The sequence below is a fragment of the Lepeophtheirus salmonis genome, chromosome 3 (genome assembly GCF_016086655.4).
Source record: "Lepeophtheirus salmonis chromosome 3, UVic_Lsal_1.4, whole genome shotgun sequence".
Classification (NCBI taxonomy): domain Eukaryota; kingdom Metazoa; phylum Arthropoda; class Copepoda; order Siphonostomatoida; family Caligidae; genus Lepeophtheirus; species Lepeophtheirus salmonis.
In genome coordinates, this window is record NC_052133.2 from 9855026 (window position 1) to 9877488 (window position 22463).

General features: G+C 31.1%; 1 protein-coding gene across 4 annotated transcripts in view; it reads right to left on the reverse strand.

Annotated features, from left to right (window-relative positions):
• The window catches only part of Synd (protein kinase C and casein kinase substrate in neurons protein Synd), a 102023-nt gene that overhangs the window by 25870 nt on the left and 53690 nt on the right, over positions 1-22463 (reverse strand). For all 4 annotated transcript variants that reach the window (XM_040708048.2, XM_071887020.1, XM_071887021.1 and 1 more), the window contains exons 2-3: positions 4176-4447; positions 1003-1151 (exon numbers count right to left, since the gene is read on the reverse strand). In XM_040708048.2, the coding sequence (XP_040563982.1) occupies positions 1003-1151; positions 4176-4389 (363 nt within the window). In that variant the 5' untranslated portion in view covers positions 4390-4447. The remainder of the gene's footprint in view (positions 1-1002; positions 1152-4175; positions 4448-22463) is intronic.

Consider the following 22463-nt stretch of genomic DNA (forward strand, 5'->3'; position numbering starts at 1 on the left):
TTACCTTTGTTCAACTTCGTTGGGAGCGGTAACACATGTAGAAAGATAATCTTTTAGAGAATAGGGGCTGTTTGATGTACAAGAATAGCTACTAGGGCAGACTCTATGCAGTCAAAAACTGTGATGATATCAAAAAATTTAACACTAAGAGGATGTCAAGTTTTTCTGTCGAAAAACTAAAATGACTCCAGATGATACCTTTCTTGTTATATAACATTCCTTAAAGCTATTTTTTGGAGGGGTATTTTCCCGTCTCATTTCCCGACTGACATTTCATCTTTTTTGACTGTAATATGAGGGTACTTTTTTGGGAAACTAAATATGTGCCTTATCATTTTTCACCAAATCATAATGAAAGGAACGACGTAGCTCAATGGAGACAACGTGCTCGGAAGAAATTATTCTCTTGAACTCAATGTGCATAGGTTCGAGTCCCAGTTGTTCCTAGTGAAGGAAATATACATGATGTATATGGACTTCAAAGATGATTCCTATGTCAGATTTAGTAATTGTAGAACTATAATGTTTACTTATACTTAATCAGTGGAACTCCATCGAACACATTGAAGGAATATGTAAAAAAAAAAAAAATTGTTCATTCTTAATCAAATCCAGTATTTTTTTTTTTTTTTAGAAATGGAGGTTTTTAATGACGTATTTCGAATAAGGTCAAGCCTTTTTGGGGGCCTTTTCCTAAGCTGTTAATAAAAATGGTAAATTTATTTTAGTTACTCTGATACTCCATGGGGGATGTCACACGGCTCGGGCCTTGCATGTATCCTCCTTTTCTGAAAGCTTAGAGAATAACTAAGCGAGAGACTGTGCAAGGCTAGGTCAGTGCTACCAGTGATGTTATAAAATATATTACTGATATTTACAGGGCTTGCTGAAACTGTACTAGAAAATGAATCAATAATCGGTCGATATATCGGGACAATCATCTATGTATATTCCTAATCAGTGCATCCCTAAAAATAATTATTCAAGTCATTTAATACTTACTTTATGATAATTTTCCTTTTGCCATATCTTAAGTTGGTTATTCACATCTGATAAAAGAGCTTCCTTAACTCGTAAATGAAGCTCACAGCGTCTATCTGCTTCAACGAGAACACCCTTCCACCCAGCTTCTGTCGTACCATACTCTGGACCTGTTGTTGGATGAAAGGATATAATAATTAGAGTTTTAAATTCAAAGCATTTTTGCTATGTATTTTTTTTATAATAATTTGTTATATATAAGTTCCTCTTCAGTAATTTCAGAATTAAACATTTAAGTCACGTTTTTAAGAACAGAAAACCTTGACATGTTTTTACGATTAAGACCAAAAATATTTAGTCTAATAGGGTTTTTCCTCAAGCCAATATTCCAACAAGCAAAAAAAAAAAAAAATCACATTATTTATTTGCTTTCATAAAAAAAAAACACAAAAAAACCATTAATTTTTAATAAATTAAGTATATACTAAAATTTCATGATATGAAACGAGTTTAATCACTGATTTATAGGGATATATATGTCAAAATTTTGACGTCTGGCCTCTTAAAAAACACATAAGAGGAATTGACAAACTATGTCTATCGAAACCCCTCCCAAAAAAAATTAACGCAGTCAAACGCACATAAAGACCGAATAATCAAGATTACTCGCCTCTAACACATGCAGATTATTTACAACGTCATGAAAGCTATTAAGGCTGGTATTATCATGAAGACGAGCTCCAATAAGGCGTAGCACCATCAAAGGTTACACAGTCCTTTTTGGAGACCAACATTCAATCTGGCCATATGTAGAGACAAGAGGCTACCGGATAAATGCACCAAATCCAGAAGCTCTCAAAGCTTCTGTTGATGATTCTTGGTCATCCATGAGCCCCAATTACAAGCTATGTGTTTTTGTAAGTGCGCGAAGAGAAGGCAGGAGCAAGACACATGGTAAGACCATTGTTAATATCAACTCCCTGTTACATTAATTGGGGGGGAGAAAATGAATTACTGCTATACAGAGGAGAACCTTCTCCAATTAAAATATCATTAGTGTGCAGGGAAAAAATATTTTATACTTATATTGTAATTCATAAATATTAATTGTATTATACATTTTCAAATCAATATACAGCAAAGATGGGCGCGAATTCTTCTTTTATAGGGTAAGAGATTACAACCATGAATGATTAGATATTGAACAATAAATAAAAAAGGACACATACATCAAACATTTTTCATTTTCTAATTGGTATACTTAGTTTTTTCTTTACACACCTCCCTTGTTTATGAATTACATAATTACCAAATTTCAGAATCGATAGAGTTAGAGATTATAAATGGAAACACATGTGTCAACGTCTGCACAAAGATTAGTTAATGCAGATCCCCACTTCCCGAAATTAAACATGTTAAATTTCCATATTCAAAATGTCTAGTTTTCAAATACGCAGTCCCATAATACATCAATTTTTAGTTTTAATAAAGTTTTAACAAAGGGTGTGAATTACAACTTGCTTAAAAAAACAATGATATACTGATAAAATGAATCATTTTGAGGTTTGAAATGTACGTTTAACTTTTGAAAAACTTTTTCCCCCGTCATTATGGACTTGTTGCAGATATTTAATTAAAAAAATAATCAAAATCCATACACATAGAAACATATATCAATGGTTATGTATCCAACATTATATGAATAATATATATATCCTTTTAATTTGGTCCTTATTTTCAAATTAAAGAATGCTAATCCCCATATCAGTATCGATCAGGGTCGGTGTTATTGTGAGCGGGCAAAAGTTTGGTTTTCCCCTTATTTTCGAATTTCGATTACGGCTAGTGCATAAAGGCTGTCAAATGGTACAAAAATTCCATATGGAAAATTGGATTGTCCTCAGTGCTCGTCTTTAGGTCGTACATTTCGATCAAATTATATAATATATTTACTTAGTGAATATAGATACTATAACTTGAATAATTTTGATAAATAATTATTTTTTTTTCCATAAAAAGTGTTAATAAAGTTTATTTCTAAAATTGTTGCAAGGAACAAAAAAAAAAAATAATAAAAAGTAAAGAAAATCTGATGATCCGCATATCGCATGCATCCTTTTTTTTACATTTTCAGAAAGGAAAGATAACTTTTATTATTTATTCTATCTTTTTGTTCCATAATAGCCTTCCAAAATAAAATAATTATTTTGAAAAATTATCGATCTGCGAAAAACAAGTAATCATAATGAGAAACCAGAAAAAAAGGTCATTCGATCAACTTATCCAGGGAAGCAAAAATGTTAATTCCTCCAAAAAATATATATATAATCTTACAGATGCCCCTGAATAGGGTTGACAGATTGGCCTTTTTTAAAGGATTTTGGCCATGAAAAATTTAATTTGTCCTTTTTTTAATATTTGGCCTAAATTTGAAATAAATATGTATTGTTTTATATTATGAAGCCTTTTTCAATATATTTAATTTAATAAGTTTTGGGATCCATTAGAAATATTTCAAGTGTCAATGAGGCCCATTATATTAAAAGGTTGGACATCCTTGGGTTAGAATAAATTACTCAAGGGCAAGAGCGAACAGACAAAAAATCAAAAACATAAATTATAAGCGAAGAAAATAAGTTTCTCATCTACGCTTTCAGGGAGTACTATTGTTATAATTTTCCCATCTTTAAACATCAGGGGGCAGTATATACAATGGACCCTCTGACTGTTTTTCATACATTCATTCAGATAAACTTTGTTTCTTTACATGGGCGTCGACAGGGTGTGGACTGGAAGGGGAGTAGCTCCCTCAAAATATTCACATTCCCCCCAAAAAATAATGCTTCATCTTTTTTTTTTTTCATAAAATGTAATTTTCTGTTAATATCTGTAGATTTTTGAAATGTTAAAAAAAAAAGTTTAATATTTGAATTTTTTTAGAAATTATTTTTTTTGTGAGCAGCTGTAATAATTTAATATTTGAAATTTTTTGTGAATACCTGTGGATTTTTAATTAGTTTGCAAAAAAAATCAAATTTTTTTGAGAATAGGAATGGGTTTTTGAAAATTTTTGCAAAAAATTTGATATTATTTTGTGAATAGATATGTTTTTTTTTAAATTTCAAAAACCAAGCCACCCCCAAAATATAATACTGCAGACGCCCTTTCCTTAATACTAAATATTACAAACATACCTTTTTCAATGATAGTGCTCCATTTGTTGGCCCATGCCTTCAAACTTTTAGCATAAGTCTTTTCAATCTCTGAACGCTCTCGAACTAGAGTCACGAGCTCATCACAGAGTTTATTACCATCCTCAATTCTTTTTGTGGTTGTTTTATAATTGCTGGGCTCCCAAAAAGACTCTGATCCGGCGATTAGCATCGCTTCATCACTGTGATGCGACATGAGGGATGATAACGTATGTTCAACAAGTCGAATCCCACACCCGGCCAATTAAAATATCCTTAAATAAATAAAAGACACAAAATTATTATCAATTAATTTAATTCACATAGACATTGAATTATACCATGTAGTTACGCTATTAAATATCAAGGATTAGACATGGCAAATTATGGGTTGGTGTACATTTAAACATAGGTACATATGTGTAATTATTATTGTAGGTGTGTTGCCATAAAGGTAGAAATATTTACAGATTCCTACCACATACGTTTATAAAAAAAAGTACATTTATTAAGGATTTGCAAAGACAGATAGTAGTAGACTGTTCCCGTTTTCGGGTATTTATTTTTTTGATCTGCACGCAGACTTTTTCTCCTGGGAAGAATAAAAAACTGACTTTGTTAAATTTATAGGCTTCTCCGGCAACTTTTGGCATGGTACAAGCCATTTTAATTGGAAGAAAATCCATCCGCCTACCATAGTACCACGATTGTTGGATCGATTGGGCCCTTTGTATTTGTGTTTTGTCAGTCCTTATTTATTCAGTCGAGTACAGTATTAAGACCGGTCCTATCGATCTTTAGGACTGTCAGTCCTTCGAAGTTTTCTTTAAAATGCCGATGGTTTATTAAGCCGCATACGATATATCAGGTGTGTTCAAAAAGTAAGGGGACTTTATATTTTTAATAGGACAAAATACTAATTGATTAATCAATACATATTTATGTTGTCTCCTTCAAAGTAATCCCCCTCAGATACAATAAACTTGTGTCAACGCTTTTTCTAATCCTTGACGCACTCCTCATAAGCACTTTTCCGGTATAACCTTGAGCTCTTCCAGCGATGCAGTATTTATCTCCTCAATCGTTGCAAATCTCAGTCCTTTCATAGGCTTCTTCATTCTTGGGAACAAGAAGAAGTAACATGGGACCAAATCCGTTGGATATGGTGCCTGATGCATGATTGTAGTGTTGTTATTGGGCAAAAAAATTCTACAATTTTTTTGGTCAAAATGAAGTATTTTCGGAACAAACTTCCCTGACACTTTTCTCATGCGCAGAACGTTCTAAAAAAAATTATGGCACGATCTAACCGATTTGTCAATATCCTCAACAACTTCCCTGATAGTGATTCGACGGTTTTCAATAACAATTTTCTTCACTACTTCAGCGTTTTCACCTGTTGTTGACGTGCATAGGCGTCGAGAACTAAGCTCGTCATTGGCATTGTCCCGGCCATCTTGGAAGAGTTTGTACCACTTGTAAACATATTTTTTTTATTACTCAGAACAGTTTCACCCTATGTCACTGTCAATATTTCAAGTCTTTTGGAATACTTAATTTCGTTTTTTACACAAAATTTGATGCATATTCTTTGATATGTTTTTGAATAACAAAAAATCGACAAAGACCCAAAATATAGGGTCTGGCGAGTGTTCAAAACATTAAAAAAAAAGGAAGCATACCATATGTACCGTGCACATGAAATTTGATAATTCATCTTATTTTTGAACATAAATTGTATGAGATATGTATCATTCATTGCATCTATCTAGCAAAAATTATTCCTATTTTCATTATAATACGAACATTTTTAAGGACAAAACTTGATTGGACAGCGGTTCGAAATTAGGACAGAGACAACACTATTTTGTATCGTCCTAAATATAATGTTATGAGTAAAAATTGTACTTTTGATGTGTATTTGTATTTTCTTTATCCATACAAAATATTGATCCCCTATTTCTTACTCAATTAAGGGTTCTAACTAAGATGGGATAATTGATTTGAGCACATCCCTATTTATCAAATAATTTGTTTACGAAAAAGAAACCAATTATTAGATGGTTTTAATAATGATATATAAGTGTGATGATTTTGCGCCAGATGGCCAGATCTAAAAAATCCTATAAAGACAATTTTGTAATTGTTTAACTCATGTTCGTTTGAGGGGACGTCACGTCAACAATGGACACCAGCAAAGAGAAAATACGCCATATTTTACAGATTTTCTTCAAACAAGGCTAAAATGTAAGCTAGGCGGCTGAAAATGTGTATAACGTTTATGGTCCTTATACTGTGACATCTAATCACGCGGTATTTTGGCTTCGTCGATTCAGTTCTAAGGGAACCACGTGTTGGAAGGCCAATTATCGAAATGTTGATAAAGTAGTGGGAAAATAACTATAAAAAAATAATTGATTTATTTCTACTACACCTTACATAATGTTCCTTGGTGTTGGGTTGAACCTTAATTATTCGGTCCAGTCCGGTCTTAGGGTCAATCCTATCAGTCTCAGTAATATAACTGATTAAAAAAAAACATTGGCCCGAACTTTATAAGTAATAAGGACTGAACTGGACTATAGTTTTCAGTAGTGATGGGACGATTAATGGGATCGGAAAATCGAGTGTTTTTTCTGGAATCGGAAAAATAATGTTTAATTTGCGATTCGGATTCTTATTTCATATTATTAATTACTGGTATTTAACTATTTATTACTTTTCTAAGTTATGAAAAAATACCCCCCCCCGCCCGAAAAAAAATACAGCAATTTTGCTTTTTACTAGAAAGTTTAATATTATATATTTTTTTTTTTACATTTAATGTTTGAAGTTAATTAAATTTTAAAATTTTTTCTCCAAAAAAATTAATTTTCTTTCAATAACTTTGTATTTTTGAAATTTTTCTCCAAAAAAATTATTTATTTTGAGAACAGCTGGGGACTTTTGAATTTTTTTTTTTCAAAAATCTTAATATTTGAAATTTTTTTCCTAAAAATTAATATATTTTATGAACAGCCATGGATTTTTGGAATATCTAATTGTATATTTGAACTTTTTTCTTTTTAAATTTAATATTTAAAATTTTTACCAATCGAAAAATTAAAAAATTTCGATTTTTTTTCAAGCCAAGCCCCACCCCCTCCTAAATATAATCCTGTGTACTTTTCTGATAGCAAAATGGCGTTTTTAAATATTACTTAAAATATTAAAGAATCGGAATTGGGAATTCTTAATACATAGAATCGTATCAGCATCAGGGATATTTTTTATAATCGTCCCATCACTAGTGTTCAGTCCTAAATAAGGACCGACATACCACTCACGTTCCTCCTTTTTATGCAATAATATCAATTCAACTATATTTACATTTTGGTATACTATGTACCAATCCTTAGAGGCTTCAGACTTTGTCAAAATGCGTTTTTCTCTTGTTACCAGCAAAAATTAAAAATACGTATTCACGCGAACAAAAAGCAGTCTAATAGATAACTTAGAGTTCATATTTATAACAGAGGGGGAAAAAATGAATGGGTCTTTTAGCATTTATTTCTGTGCATAACCTTGCAAGAATTATAATTGTATAAATATATAGTTGTCAACCTTGAAAAATAAGGAGAACCATTCAACAAATACAAATCAAAGGGGGTCTCCTCTTCCCTTTAAGTCCGTGACCTCCTGGAGAAGACGTTATCAATCGGAATTACCTCCAAGTCTCCTGCATGATGATTTCTTAAGGTCATTTGGACCATAGTGATATGCTATCCCATAATATGTAATTACTACTATAATGACAGTCCCAAATAAGCCTCAGCTACCATCAGATATAAATAAAATGGATGATTACACCCCAGGTAAATCGTTAGTATGCATGGGATTTAATTACCTTATAAACCTTCAACATTGCGTCTTGTAAATACATATGTGGTGGTCCCTCGTGAACATAAAAACAAGCTAGAATGATTTTTCCCCAAATGGAGTCTAGATTATATATTTCGATCAACTTCTGTCAATAAATTATTATAATTAATCCGTGGAGATTAGTCTATTTTTGCTTGCATATTGTTGTATCAACACACTTTGGTGAAGTTTTAGGCATCATGACGACAGTTGCTACAGATATAAAGAAGATTGAATTTAGAGAGGAAGAACATCCTTGCACCGTGACAATGATTTTTGTCAACAACAATAAGGAGATTTCAAATTGGGAGGTCTCAAATGTGACTGGTGTACCAGTCCTGAACATGGAACAAAACTAAGTACCTTCTTATGTCTGAGACAGGTCGCTAAAGTGGTTGAGTAAACTCTGCTATGACTTCATTAGGAGAGAAATATGCCCCTAGCAGTCCAGATCTTAATCTGGAGCCACGCTAAATCTAAAAAAGAAATAGAACATATGATGCCATGAAGAAAATACTGACAAACATGCCAAGGAATTACCTTGCCAACAACTGCTCCTACTTTCAGGCCCAGATCCAAGCCGTAATTGATGTTGAAGCTCTTTTAAACATTGAAAATATACAATTCAAGATAATTATCAAAGGAATCTGCAGAAAAATGCAGTCTGAGTGATAATTTTTTTTTTTTTTAATGCACCGATTTGATATTAACACCCTGTATTATTAAATATTATGGATACATCAAGGTTAATAGAAATACAAGGTTAGACCATCATATAATCGGTCTTGCTCGAAATTTAAATCTTATGTATGGTACCGACTGCTGGGCAAGACACAAGGATTTTTAAGATAACACATAACCATTCATAGTCTATGACGTCACTATAGCTAGTATTTTCAATTTAATGTATAACACCGACTGCTGGGCAAGGAAACAGATTTTGACACAGCACGCAACCAATCATCTACTATGACGTCAATATTAAAAGCGTGGTGGAAATCAAAAATCAGTCGTACACACATTATGGTATTACCATGTATTTCTATTAACCTTTGAATATATCAACTTATCACTTACATTTGAATACAAAATATATAATTGACAATAATATGTTCATGAAATATTGGGCTGCATGTTTATACATGGATTCCTAAAACTCTGCATAGACAATAGACACTGTAATTAAACTGTAAACGGAAAATAAGGACATTCGATGTTAATTTGATAAAATAAAGCAGACTCCAATTATTACACTATAGTACAACTGTGTCACATGTCAAAACGAACAGAGGTCACATAAATTGGGAACAACTATCTGTTTGTTTATTCACTGCATTAAACTATCCGACATAATAATAATTTTCTTGTCCTGGACGGTCGAAAATTAATGTAAACCCCATCCCTATTTATGTAGGTAAAGTGTTTCCTTTGTGACTGTCACAAAATCAAATCTACATTGAATGAGATTCATCCTCACATTCATTCCACCACGATTTGATGACGTTTTTTGCCGGAGGCTAGCCCAAGTGTCTCACTGAGAGTAAACAGAATATCTATTTTCGTCATTACAGCTGTTGACAGTGGCACAACAAATATATAGAGTATATTATTTGTTGTGTAAGCATGTTAGGGGTTCAATCATTTATTTTGGGTAGTGTGCCTCGAAAATGTTTTGAGTATCCCATCCTTCAGTTGCGAAATGTTGAGAGCCCCTGTTCAGAGGAACATAAAGAATGAACAGAGGTCGATAAAAAAGTGTGCAAGAGTCAAAAAATGTATACAATATTGCAAAAAGAAGTAATAGGAAAAAAAAAAAAACACAATCTTTACTCTAAATTTGATAAGAAATGTTTTTTTCCCCTCTTCTTTTATGTACTGTTAACATAAGGACAAACAATTTTTAGGAGCAAATAATTTATTTTCGTTCTTTTGTATGCTTATGAGTCAGCATGCAAGCAAATAAAAACATTATTAGTCATAAAAGAAACGTTCACCAAGAGAACACGTCTATATTTGTTCACTCTCTCCGTTTTTGTTTTTTTTTAAATTTCAAATAACTGGTAGCAGAATAATAACAACCCATTTTCATACAAACTCAAAATACCTATAGTCATAATATAGATCCAGTACCTTTTTCAATTGACGTCATCATTTCAAGCATATTTAAAGGCATAAGCAACCTAATTGTATGCCAAAAAAAACTAGGGATGCCCCATATAACAATATTTGCTAAATTATGTAATCATGGGACATCCCTAGTTTTGTTCTACTATAATATTACCAAGTGGCCCATTAAAATCGGAACAATTTGGATATGAAACTTCCACAAGATATAATATATTAATTCACTATAGAATTTCAACAACATTACCACAATAAATGGATGTGTGTCTGAGCTCTCTTAATGTATCCACCCTTAGCGGCAATGTTGGCTTCCAGGCGGTGGTTGAAGGCCAGGTACCAGATGGAAGTCCCAGTACACGCTGACAGTGGCTTTGAAGGTATCTATGTTTGGATGACGGAAACTACAGGGTTTCACCTCGTCATGCACCCAAAAGGTGTAGTCGGGGGTGTTGGCATCAGAGATGTAGAGGGATCAAAAGTGTCAAAACAGCTCATCTAGCACAACCCCTGCCGTCGGCCGTACATTATACCAATTACTTCTTTGAATTCAGGACTAGTAACCATGGACTATGCACTACTTTAGTCAATGATATATTTCTACATTACATATGCACCTAAGTAGATTTCTACATAGAAAGATAATTTTGTATGCTATATTTCATATGTACTACTCATAGGGAAGGCTGAATTCAGTTTAAAAGGCCTTTTTTTATCGAACATCAAAAAGGTACAGTCATAAAATTGACATCATAATTACATATATGGTATAATGCGGACTATTGCGGAAAAAATCAATATTTTTTTAAAACTTTTCTTAAAGGTATAGGATACAAACTTATTCTGAGTCTTGAAGGTACTTTTATTTGTGGAGCATTATCGTCGTAATAATGCAATAAGTTTTTTATTTTTTTTGCTGTAAATTATATCATTTGAATTATTTTGATATAATCTACTTTAGATTCAATACTTACTCCGTAAGAAGGAATTTGATAAAATATAACCAGATTTCACATTTTTGTGGGGAAAAAAGAGCGCAAGGAGAAGGCAGGAGCGAGACATATGCTACAACTGAATTAATATCAGCTCCATGTTATATGATTTTTTTTTTTTTGGGGTGGGGGAAGAGAAAATGAATTACTTCTATAAAGATGAGAATCGTCTACATTTAAAATAGTATTAGTGCTGGGAAAATACTTTAATTATACTCAAATTCATATGTATTTATTTCATAATACATCTTTAAATCTGTTTACACCAATGATAGACAAGAACTTTTCTTTTAGAGGGGGATGTTAACACAAACCCAACTGATTAAATAATGAACAAAAAAGAAGAAAGAGCACACGCAACAACCGTTTTTCCTTTTTTAATTCGGAAAAATAGTTGTATTTTACAAACTACTCAACTTAAATTATTCTTTTCTCTTATAATTATTTAATCCAAACAAGTTAAGATATTTAGAGATAGGATTTGTGTAAGAAAACAAAAGAAGGCAGGAATGAGACATGTGGTACTACTGATGTAAGACCCTTATTAATATCAGCTGCCTGTTGTATGAATTTGGGGAGAAAATTAATTACTGCTATAAAGAGGAGAGTCTTCTACATTTAAAATAGCATTAGTGGAGAGAAAACATTGTAATTATATTTAAATTCATATATATTTATTTTATTATGTATTTTTAAATCAATTTACATCAAAGATAAGGGAGAATGCTTACGTTAGAAGGAGTAGTTAACACCACGACGACCCATTAAATAATGAACAATAGCGAATAAACGGCACACGCAACTAATATCATAACTGTAACTAAGGTATCACCAGCCAATTATTCCTATGGGAATAGAATCATGATCTTTTACACCTTACAGTATTCCTTCTTTATTCCCTCAATGTTTTACATCATTATTCTTGAGTATATTTTCATATAGCTCAGATACAACAGTAAAGACGCAAGGTAAAGTTCGAACCGATAATATAAAACATAAAAAGGCATCAAATAGACATGCAGGAAAATCTCTAGGCTGCCAAATTAACAAACCGAAAATGTAGGTGTCAAAATTACCGGTCGCAAAAAGAGTTGTGGCTAAATTACATTTCACAATTTTATACACCTCTGTATATAAGGATGTTGTGTTAAAATTTGAGGAGAGTAAATAGTGCCTCAATCAAAAAGTTTTGCAACTGTTTCAGGCCTTCCCTACTACTACTAAACTCAAAAGGGTAAATTAGCATAATTAATTTCCTTTTGCAAGGTATGCAAAAAAATACAGTAACAATTGTAAACAAATAACTTTAAAAACATATTTTGACTGTATTTGTTTAACGTCCCACGAAGGTATTTATTGGAGGAAAGAAAGTTTTATAAGGTGCTTTTTCAAGCAAGAAATATTTACAAAAAAAAAAAAATTTATAAACAATAGTGTTGGATTCGAGTATTACTCAAACTCAAAAATAACTGGACAAGTTTCTGGAAATTACTCGAACTGCCCCGAAGTATTAATTGAAAAGCACGAATGATCAAAAGTCGAGTATTGACGAATCTCATCGAAAAATATAATTTTACATATATCGACAGGGATATTTACACGGGATTTTTAGGTGGTATACACCAACAGAAAATTCCCAGTAAATACTTCTTTGCATGATAAATCTCCATTTAATTACGTCATAACATACAGAGTGCAGAATCAATTTTTCCCAGCAAAAACAAAACTTTTTGTTTCAAAAACTCAAAATTTCAACTGATATAAAAAAAATATATATTTACGAAATTTCAAGTAGGGGGATGTCAAGTCAAGTCCTTTGGCAAGAAATCAACAAAGTTTCGGGAGCAAAACTCCACCACTTGGAGCTCTGAACTTTCCCTCGTCAATATTTTTGGCATGCTGGATATTGCAGACAGTCCTCATATTGACCCAAATTGTGAAAGTTATGCCTTGTTTGGCTTAATGTGCGTCAAGCAAGTCGGATACACGATGCCTTTTAGCATCCAGTTTACTCATTTGGTTCCCGATTTAAAACAAAAACTGAATGAATTCCATTCAGCTTATTTATGATACAATCACATAATCAAAAAATTACACAATATCTTAATCAATAGATATAACTAAATACACCAGAAAATATATGCTCTCACGCACTGTTAGCTTTATTTAATTGGGGATGGTTATGTATTTTAGAAGTATAAAACTTCTAGCTCTGTCAAAATTACCTTCATCATTAATAATATTTTTTTTACGTAACAAATCAAGTTACGGAATTTAAAAGAAAGGGGATCTGAGGGCTTAACAAAACCAATCTGCCCACAATTAGTGATTAAGAAATCATTTCCGGGAGATCCGGCTCTAACACAATTTTTGGAAATAATTTCCTATTATGCAAATAAATATTCTTTAAAATGACCTACAGTATTTGATTAACAATGAATTAATTGACTACCTTGTTGAAGAAATCAAACCGACTTATTTGTTGAATTTTATCAATTCAATGAAAAAATATGTTAGATTGCTTCATACTTGAACTCGAACTTTATAGTTATTACTCAGATCCAACACAAAAAAAAATATCAGAAAATAATATTAATCGTTATTTGACCTTGAAACACCTATGTCAACACGTCATGTAGATGGTAAATACATAAACAGATATTGAAGAATTTGTAGGGAGAGATAAAACAAAATGAAGATTAAAACGGATCTTGTTGTTTATTGGGGATTTGAGGTTAAATTGAAAAAAATAAACAAAGAAAACATCACTATTATCGTTATCCTGGGGCTGAGTCCTCTTCTAACAATTTTTTTTTGCTTTTTATTAGAATTTTTTTTGTTATTCGGCCCAATTTTTAATTAATTTTTTTTTGAAATTTCGAAATTTTTTGTGAATAGCTGTGGATTTTTGAATTATTTTTCAAAAAAATTAATATTTGAAATTTTTTGAAAAAAATTTAATTTTCTTTGATTGTTTTTGAATTTTACAATTTTTTTCTTAAGGAGTGAATATTCAAAATGTTTTTCCAAAAAAATTAATTTGTTATGAATAGTTATAGATTAAAACTTAAAATCCAAAAATTAAATATTTGAAACGATAATGTACTTTTTTGTGAATAGCTCTGGATTTTTGAAATTTTTTTCAAACAAATAAATATTTGATATTTCATTTCTTAATTTTTTTTGGAAAAAAATTAATTTTCTTTGATTGTTTTTGTTTGATTGAAATTTTCGTCCAAAAAAATTAATTTTTGAATTTTTATCGAAAAATTTAATTTTTTGTGAGATGCCATGGATTTTTGAAATTTTTTTGGACGAAAATTTAGCCCATCCCCAAAATATGATCCTGCGTACGTTCCTGTTATCAACATTCATGGTTTTTCAAAATTGAGGAACAGATTTAAGTTGTTACAGCATCAATGTAAGAACAATTGCTTTCATTTCATAAAGAGCATTTGTAAACTAACTAAAGAAATTATGTTTGGGGCTATTCTCGTGACGTCATCATTCATGATGACGATAAGCCATGCTGAAAGCATAAACGACTAAAGTTTATACTCCTTTCTTAGTGTTGCGTCAGGTCTTATTTATTTAGTACAGTCTTAGGACTCGTCCTATCTGTCCCAAAACTGTCAGTGACTAAAAGTGATTAAAAATAAAACAAAGAAGTTGAGTAACGTCATCAGGGACTGAACTTGTACTCATCATATTTTGGATATGAGTTTTGAAATCCTTTATTTTATAAGCTTTACCATTTTTTGGCTCAAAAAAATAAATGGATCTAATATATCATTTATATAAAAAAAAAAAATAGGAATTTCTTACTTTTTACCTTCCAGTGTTTTAAACTTATTGTCCCTTGGAAAAAGTGTTAAATTCAAGGGTTTTTTTTTTCTTCAGAAATTACAAGTTTAATATTAGAAGTGTTAACCAGAGAAAATCCTTCTTTTTTTTAAAAAAATTAAACATCAACCAAAACTAAATTGAGTGCTCAGTAGAACACAAAACATCCCCCAACATAATTTTTCCTGAATGCAGCATTATTTATTCTCTATATTAAAGTAAAAATGTGCAAAGTTGAGCATGTTGAATTTAATGAAATTTAATATCTATTGCATTTATACATCAATATGTGTTATATATGTTTATGTATTGTGTGCCACAAAGAGATTATTTGTGTCTCAATTTGTTTAAAAGTTATGGTCGATTATACGTTCTTGACCTTTAATCTTGAGCTTGGATTTATTTGCTCAATAATCAATATGTTGCAAATTTATATGCGATTATATACTTTTAATGTTTTGTGTTACCTTGACCCTCCAAAATTTAAAAGCTTCTTAATGTCACCATATATTTATTATCTTTTAACAAAGTTAGTTCAAAATTGATCTGTAACTTTTGCCGTAGTCCTGGTGACCAACAAACAAATAAACAGAAAAATTAAAACATAACCTCTGTTATGTCAACTTCGTTGATGAAGGTAGAAATATGAGAACTCAAACCTGTGTTAAGTATGATATAACCGAATAAAATTATCCTAGACACAATTTGTCCAAGTGGACATAGTTTATAGCAAGGTTAATCGAAATACAAGGTTATACTATAACGCGTGTACGACTGATGTTTGACGACCACCACGCTTTTAATATTGACGTCATGGTAGATGAGTGGTTGCGTGTTTTGTCAAAATTTGTTTTTCTTGCCCAGTAGTCAGTACGATCCATTAAATTGAAAATTATAGCAATGGTGACGTCATAGACAATTGTTGTGTGTTTTGTCAAAATCTTATTTATTACTTCTCTAGGTTATGGAAAAAAAAAAAAAAAAAAAAAAAAGTGTCCCTCTAAAATTAAGGAACTTTTACTGTTACAAGAAAATTTAATATTTGAAAATTAATTAAAACTTTCAAGTTATTTTCCCAAAAAAATTCACTTTCTTTGAATAACTATGTATATTTTAATTTTTTCCAAAACATTTAACATTTGAGTTTTTTTTTCTTAAAAAAAAATTGTATTTGAGAACAGCTGATGATTTTGAATTTTTTGTGAATAGTTGTAGATTTTTGAAAAAATTTAATATTTGAGATTTAATTTTTCAATTTTAATATTCAAAAAAATCCCAAGACCAAAGCAGCCCTCCCCCTATAAATATATATAATCCTGTGAAAGCTCCTGAGAGCAAAATAGTATTTTTAAACTATTATTTAAAATATTATAGAATCATCAGAATCCTCCCATCACTAATAAAAAGGAAGCAATATTGCTACATACTGTAGGTATGTACATACATTCAAAATTAGACAATATATGATTTGAATATCATTAGTTCACATAAATAGAGTTGTGTTCGAAATACAAACAACATTCAGAATATGCTGTTTGAGGTTTAGAACTTTATATATTTAAATATAACTAAAATAGTTACTAAATTTATGAAAAGGAATACATGATTTTTTTATTGGCTATTGATAACATCCCACACAACAATGACAGATATCCTCATTAAATATTACAACATCTATTACTATGCATTATTTTTGGAAGCTGTTGTATTCCACTTACTGCACACATTAGGGGCGTCTGCATGGGGGCGTTGGAGGTCTGTGGCTCCCTCAAATTAAGGAATTTCTGTTTGTTTTTTTACTATAAAGTTTAATATTTTAATTTTTTTTTTTGAAAAATTTATTATTTAATTTAATTTTTTAATCTTTTTTTTTGAAAAATTAAATTTTTTGTGAACATCTATGGTTTTTTGATTTTTTTTTTCCAAAACAATTAGTTTTTTGAGAATAGCTATAGATTTTGATTTTTTTTTTAAATTTAATATTTGAAATATTTAATAATTCCAAGGACCGGTCCTAAGTCTGGACTGGACCGGATAAATAATGACTGACACAACACTAATTTGAATTAAACCAATCAACAACGTTTTGGACACTAATTAGTGGGAAATAAGCAGAAACATTGACAGAGAAATACAGAGTACGTTTCTGGATCAAGATCAAGTTGGATGACAACACAATTTAAAGATAATTAAATAAATCATCTTCTTCCATTTTCAGAGAATACATTATTCCAAATACTTCATACAATGGAGAGTATCCAATATTGGATCATACCTGGGACGATATAAATTCCCACTTTAAAAAATAATTTTAATCAAGATGTCCCTCCGTTTTAAGATGTTAAAAAAATAGCTCCATCAAGCAAAACTAGAACATGTCCGGCAACAATTGATATTAGCAAGAATTCAGACAATGTCGATCCTCAATTCTACTCGTAGTCCAACAAGGACTCTTAATTATAACTCTGCAACAAATAATCAGGGTTACTCTCTGTCTTTAATAAGCACACACGATTTTATATCAGGTTTTGAATATGGTTGAATGTAGAAGGAAAGGAAGTTCACTACTCTGGAGTTGAATAATAACAACAATAGCTAAGGAAAATAAAATTCATTTTTCAGATTAAAGAGGAGGGCTAAAAAATATGCAATATTTACATCATTAAACATACCCATTGACCTGTAGAGATCTACATATACCTACAAATTTATTTGATTGCCCCAAAATAACAAAATCCCTTATTCTCTGATATATGCAGAGAAATATAATTTATAAAATAATAAGTAATTTGTATATTAAAATAAAATAAAAAAGTTGACGATACTGGCCAACTACCACCTCATTTTAGACTTGTTTTATTGTTTTGTATTTGAAAATCTAAGCTTGCAAGATACTCTGAAGATCTAACTCCTTCTGGCTTCATGACATATTTAAATATAAAAAGAACAATAAAAAGGCAGGGAGAGGAAGGGAAGAAATACCCCAAATTAATCCAAAGTTCCAAGGAAAAATAGATCAAATTCCTTCTTCTTTTTCAGAATCATCTTTTTTTTTTTTAAATCGATACAAACTATTTAAAAGATTATTCCTTAAATCCTCCATAGTCTAATAAGATAAGGATATTAAATAAATATTATTCCCTAGAATCTACATTACTCTACAAATAACCTTATAATGGTGTCATTTGATAAGAGATATCAAATATTAAAAATTATAATATATATTCAATTTTTTACTCATGTCATCATCATGAGTAAAACGTGTCAATAAACCTAAAAATTACACATCTTAACAGTTTGAACAATTTTCAACCTTCATTTTTAAAGATTTGCTTTTACTACGCAAAAATGTCTTGAGAAGCCTTAAACATTGCCAAAATAATGATTTTTTAGAGCTGAGAGACGATGAGTAAATCTAGAGTATTTTTTGCAGTCTTATTTGTGTAAGCCCTTGTTGGACTAGGACTAGAATTGAAGATCGGCATCGGAGTAATTCTTGCCCATATCCTAGTTAATTTTTTTATCTTCCTCCTCACTTGTCACAGTTGATTGAAGCTGATCTAATGAAACGTCATTGCAGTTAATCCTTTAGACCATGAATTCAATTTTAAATGAAAATATGTTTTCCAAATTATTTAAACATGAATATTATATTATATCTGTATTTTTTTTCTTTTTCGACAGTCTATAAAAATTCACATTTATAAAACTACAAAACTTAAAGTGTAAACAGAACCTTTTATCTACCAGCCTCGTTGTGTTTCTAAGCTCTACTTCTTTATTTATTCTCGATATATATATTTTTTATAGTATAACGAATTATTCAGATACAGGTCTAAAGGGTTAAACTGTTTTCCTCCAAGGCATTCTTCAAATTGCCAAAATTATTTTTTATTTAAGAAGCCCAAAATAGTGATAATGCTCTTTTAATCTATCATGAGTTGAACTTTACAAAAAATTATGTACAGATAAATAATAATTATTTATTCTGACATTTTTTTTTTTTTCATTTTTAAGGAAAGGTTATAGCTACATATTTAATATGAGTCTTAAATAACAGGTTATAAGTTTACATATGCCCATTACCCGAGCATCATTTAAAAATAGCTAAATACGTGGAGTTAAAACTATTGTGATTCACCGTAATGAGACCCTTGATTATGATAATTAATTGAATATTTACTAATTTGTGTATTACATTCACATACTTATAACAAAAATATTCAGTCTTGGGGTAAATATTGAGGAGCGTTTTAGGGGTGGGCTAGAAGGACTGTACCCCCCCAATTAAGGAATTTAAGCTTTCTTACAAGAAAATTTAATATCTAAAAAAAAAAATTGACAAAATTTAACGTTCGAATTTTAATTTGATTTTGAATTTTTTTACAAAAAATTAATTTTCTGTGAATAGTCATGGATTTTTGAAATTTTTTCCTAAAAAAATTAACTTTTCGTGAACTTTCGTAAATTTTTCCGATTTTTTTAATTCTTAAATTTAATAAAGTTCCTGAGTATGCTTCGAACTTAGACCCCTTGAATGATCTCACTTTCATGTTCTCCCAAATGATATAATTTTATACCTGCATAGTATTTTGAAATATATTTAATGAGTGTTACTAAATGGCTGGATTCAAGAGATTTTGCAATTTGACCAATCTGCTTACAGAATGAGTTACAACAACTGTTAAAAAAACATCCAACTTGTACACAATATTTAAAACGGAATTAGATTCCTAATGACAATATCACCTCAGAAATAATTTGACACTTAATGGAGTGCGAGTGTAGCAAATACAACAACTACATGAATAAAAGGGATTAAATTCAACGTTATAAAACACATTCATTTTCTTTGATAGGCAAGGCTCTATCATGTTACTCACTTCTTAATTATAAGGAGTAAAGAACCCTGGACTAATCTTCTAACATCATCAAATGAATATTATGTAGTGTATCGAATTCCAAATTTCTATTCAAAAATTATATTTTGTGGTCAAATAAAAAGTTATATTCTTATAAGGTTCCTTCAATTTTTTTTTTTAATTTTTCTTTCTTGATATTTTTAGGGATTCTCGAGTTTTCGCTTGGAAGCTCAAATTTGCCCTTATCCCATGTTCAAGTTAGTTATCATGAAATATTTTGAAAACAGTCTCCATCATAGTATCACATGACCGGTGCCATTATCGGTCTAGCGGTTCCGGTTCTTAAACTACTAGAACCGGAACTGAAATAGACGAATCGAGACCGCAATTAATTGTGCTTATTTTCGTTTGCTGTATTTTTGGTATATTTATAACTTTTTAATATTACATCTACCTAATTTGATGTAAATGAAAGACATTATTACCTTCATCGTATCACGCAACCCTTCATCTGTAAAAGAAATATTAAAATAGCGCGAAATCATCTGGATTTAGCCAAATAAGTCAACCACACCAACTTCTATTTTCTTTTAAGTACTACGATATTATTATTGCCGTATCATTTATTCACAATTTTTAAAATTAATTAAGAATTACACATATATATATATTCATAATATTAACCCCCCCCCCCTACACCTAGCCTCACCTCAAGGCCCCCACTTTGAGAACCATTGTCTTAAGCACCCTTAGTTTTCGGCTCCCCTCCTGGAACTTGGGTCACTGCACATATAAGGTAGCTGGTATCCTGTCTGTATTCAATATCATTTCCTGGATCCAAATTTTCTAACGAGAGTTATTGTGCTACGTACGAAGCTTCTTTTGTTATTTCCCATACAGTGGATCAAATACAATTTCGTGTTTTAATGTATTCAATTCTTCTTGATGAGAAAAAATACCGAATTTAATAATGTTATTGGGACTATGCTTCATAAAGCAAATAAAATTGGATTTCGGGGTTTCTTTTTTTAGCATGCCGGTGGGTCATATTTTATACAATTCTCAGGATGATTGATTCTTTGTACATCAAAAGAACAGATATTGACGCTCAAAGGAGGGAAATCGGATTTTAATGTTTCTAACTTAATTACTTCATAAAACTACAACCAGGAGTATTCTAATGGAAAATTCACCTCAATACGATATAAATTTAAAATAAAACAACAAACGAGACGTATCATAAACAGAAGTGTATACTCTTAATTTGAATCCCTTGATTACTAATTAGTCTGCAATTTAGCTATATATATATATGACAATGAATAAAAATAAATAAAAATGGCATCTTACTGTTAACATATATAATCCGCATTGATGCATTCTCCCTACCAGCAGGTAAAAATAAAGAAGCAGAAAATGATCCCCCTTGTCGAAGGAGAGGAGGAGAAATAAATAATCAAGAATTTAGTCAAAGATGACTCCGATGTTGATCCTCAATTCTTCACCGAGTCCAACAAGGAGTTACAATTATAACTCCACAACACATCCTCAAGGTAACTCTTCGTCTTTTATGAGCACACACAAATGTCCACTAAGGTTTGAAATATACTAAAATACAGTAGAAAAGGAAAATCAGCTGCGAACTGTCGTGAGAGGAAGGAAATAAACACAAATCTCACTCCGTATATAGGAAGGACAAATAGGCTGGAATTCCTTCGATGTTAAGCCTCAATTCTATACAAACTCCAAAATATTCAATATGGCCTCCCTCATCCTCAATGACAGCATCTACCCTCTTCCTGAAGGCCACACAAAACTTACAGATGTAAACCTTTTGACAAATCAGCCCAGGTGGCCTTGAAGATTGACTCCGAAGATCTCACAGATCCGTGAGGTGTGTTACAAGAAGCTCCCTCGACCTTAGCCTAGATGCAATAATCCCAAAGATTAAGATCTGTTGTGCTGGGAAGCCACATGTCCTAGGATACATTCAAAAGAAACTTGGCTCTAGACAATCTCTTCTCCTTTGTGCCCACCGTAATAAGACATTTATTTCTCCTTGCTCCCCAGTCATTTTTAATTACCCTTCGGAGCGTCATCTCTTTTACATTCATCTTTTGCCCAACAACTGGATTTCTAGCAATTCAGTTTTTGAGACGCATATTGATGACCTTTATTCTTTTTGTATGTTTCTGACCTTGACCTGACTTTCTAGCAACTGTTCTTTGGGTTTCAAATAACCTTTTTATGTATTACACGGCCGTCCAGGCTGATTTTGAGGTAATTGCCTATCTCGGTTGAGGTCTTCTGGGGTGCGAGCATTTCCAGCATAAGAGTTAATTTGGCTTCCATTTTGTCGTCTTTGAAGATACAGTCAGTATTCATAAATAAACATAATAATAAACCATTATTAGAATATAACGCAACTTCCCTTTTCTAAAAAAATTATAACAAAAACTGAGCTGCTAGCGTTTCTTTAAGTGTAAACTTAAACATGAAGCATGGTGAAGCATATTTTCTTTGCTTTGGTACAATGTTTGCTATAATATTATAGAAGATATTTTTATACATAC